General features: G+C 46.0%; 1 protein-coding gene across 1 annotated transcript in view; it reads left to right on the top strand.

The window, feature by feature from the left end:
- Mphosph6 (M-phase phosphoprotein 6) overlaps positions 1 to 2,579 on the top strand; it is a gene marked incomplete at its 3' end in the record, with an annotated part of 11,865 nt that extends 9,286 nt beyond the window's left edge. Inside the window, exons 3-5 of the mRNA XM_031336890.1 lie at positions 156 to 246; positions 2,020 to 2,117; positions 2,516 to 2,579. Of these exons, the coding sequence (XP_031192750.1) occupies positions 156 to 246; positions 2,020 to 2,117; positions 2,516 to 2,579 (253 nt within the window). The remainder of the gene's footprint in view (positions 1 to 155; positions 247 to 2,019; positions 2,118 to 2,515) is intronic.
- Positions 2,580 to 2,581: the final 2 nt, after the last annotated feature.

The following is a 2,581-nucleotide window of genomic DNA, read 5'->3' as shown; positions in this document are numbered from 1 at the left end:
TTTTTGGCTGTCCTGGAACTCACTATGTAGACCAGGCTGGCCTCAAACTCAGAACTCCACCTGTCTCTGCCTCCCAAGTGCTGGGATTAAAGGCATGCGCCACCACCACCCGGCGAGCAGATACACTGTTAACACCGGTTTCTTACCTTGCTCAGGAGCTTCATCATAGAAGAGCAGAGCTTCTCCCTGTGTGAAGATCTTCTTTACGGAAGGATGTCATTCAGAGGGTTTAATCCTGAAGTTGAGGTATTAAATATAATTGCTTCAAATTTAAAATTTTTTTCCAATTGAATTTTTCCCTGCCAATAATTGAGCATTCTCTCCTCACCAGGTACCATTTCTTCTCATTATATAAAAAATAACAAGTCTTGAAATATTGCCATAGCTATTTAAAGAAATTGCAGCGTGGCAGTCTGGTTTTATGGAAGAATTGAGTGGGTAATTTAATATAGCGGTGTGCGGTCCCCGACGCAGCCACTGTTAGAGTTTCAACTGGATCTTTTACAGGAATGTCAAGACTATTCATGCGATGCTATTATGAGAAGTTATTCTCCGGCATCTGTAAATGTCTCTTTCTTAATGGAAAATGCTACTTAAGAATGGACCATTTGACTTTGTAATGGACAGATTTTAATCCAAGCCGGTAAATAGATTGTTGTTTCCCCCACCCCACCCCCACCCCCAGTGAATCCCTTCAAAAGTCTGTTTGAAAATGAATGTTCACCTTGTGGCTGGGCTGTCAGTTGACTTTCCTGACTCGGGTTCACAGAAAAGCAGACCTTTACACTATTGTATTATAAGACCTCTGGTGTCTATGTTGAGAGCCCTCGTGTGGGCTTGTCCACACAGATGTGTGGTGTAAACTTTAGTGTGCGCCAGGTTCTTTCTTTAACCTGTGCAGTAACGCTGGGGCTACCCTTTAGGTGGCTGCACTGGACATGAAAGGATGCTCCAGGCTACCCCCTGGCCTCAGCCTCCACCCACTAAATGCCAGTGGCACACCTGCTTCCTTCAACTCATCTTGGGTGACTGAAAGTGTCTCTGGCCATTGTCCTCTGTCCCCTGATGGGCAAAATGTCCCTAGAAGACAGCCACTTTCCTGGATGCCTCAGAAAAAAACGCAGTCACCTAAGTCCACACCAAAGTTTATTTAAAGATGGAGAGTCGGTTGGTTTTGGGGGTTGGTTTTGGTGGCAGTATTTCTGTGGGGGGACACAGAGTATGCACATAATCAAGGTGTTATATTGGCAGCATCCACACTAACCATGTTTGGTGCTCATTTTCTTCGCCCCAGCCTCCTTTAAGCTTTAAGTGGGCTGGAGACTGGGAAGCAAAAGGAAGTAAACATTTGGGGTTTATGAATTGGTTGGCCAAATATTGGGGTTTGGGTGGGCAAGTTTCCCAAAGTGCCTCCTCAATAGGAAGGTTCAGGCGTAACAGCTCGGAGGATGGCCCAAGTCACTGGACTCTAACATGGAGTTTCTCAGCAAAGGTTTCTTCATCAGTCCTGTAAGTGTTGATGAGCGCCTCCTCACCAGCCTTCCTCCCTCAGCCTCCCCTTGTTATAAAGAAACAACTGTTTAAAGGTTTGTCAGGAAATCACAAGTGTGATTAGTACAGTGTGAAGAAAGAGATGAAGAAGTCCTCAGGGACATCATCTGAGATACACTGACCTCCATCCTGTGATGGCTGGCCCCCTCCTCTACCTTAACCCCCATAGGTGGATCTACAGCTACTGCCTTGGGATACGTTCAAAGGCATTGGAGAAGGTTATTTTCCTTTGTCGTCTCACAGTTAGTCATGTGCCTCCCTTTACTTTGAGTGACAGGTAGGGTTCATGTTGTAAATGACAGCTTACCTGGCACTGAGCACAGCTGACGTGGGGACCCTGAGCTGCTCCTGGCACTGGCGGCACAGAGTTTTGTCTGTTTTCACAGACTAAGCCCTGCCAGAAGACAGCCTTGACCTCGGCCCCTCCCCCTACCTCCCTGATGGCCAACACTGGTGTGTCTCTTTCAGAAGTTAATGCTTCAGATGAATTCTAAGAACAGAGCAGCAGCAGCAGAGAAAGATGAGACATTGGAGGTTGATGTGTCTGATGAAGAAATGGCAAGAAGGTAACTGAGCCGGGAGCCGTGGGAACGTTCTTTGGGTGTTCTGACTGCACAGTCTACAGAGCTTTAACCCCAGTGCGCAGTGGGGAGTGTGCCTACTCTGCCTGCTCCTCATGGCCCAGTGGCTTCTCGCTGGGGCGCAATGGCCATGAGGGCTCCTTTCCATCGCTGACTCTGGTGATAGCAGACATATGTCTCAGTTTGTTTGGGGAATACAGAAACAAAACCAGCAGAGAATTTAGTTGTCCTTAGCCAACTGCGGGATATTTAAATCTTACAGTCTCTTTTCACTATAAATTTTGTTTTTCTTATTGTGTTTTGGCATGCTGTTTTTGGCAAGGCTTGATTCCCTTTTTTATTTTAATTTGAAACTAAATTTGTGTTATATATCTTCCTAACAGATATGAGACTTTGGTGGGAACAATTGGAAAAAAGTTTGCCAAGAAAAGGGACCGAGCCAATTACGA

The sequence above is a fragment of the Mastomys coucha genome, unplaced genomic scaffold (genome assembly GCF_008632895.1).
Source record: "Mastomys coucha isolate ucsf_1 unplaced genomic scaffold, UCSF_Mcou_1 pScaffold22, whole genome shotgun sequence".
NCBI classification, from domain to species: Eukaryota; Metazoa; Chordata; class Mammalia; order Rodentia; family Muridae; genus Mastomys; species Mastomys coucha.
This window is presented reverse-complemented; position numbering and strand designations above follow the sequence as displayed.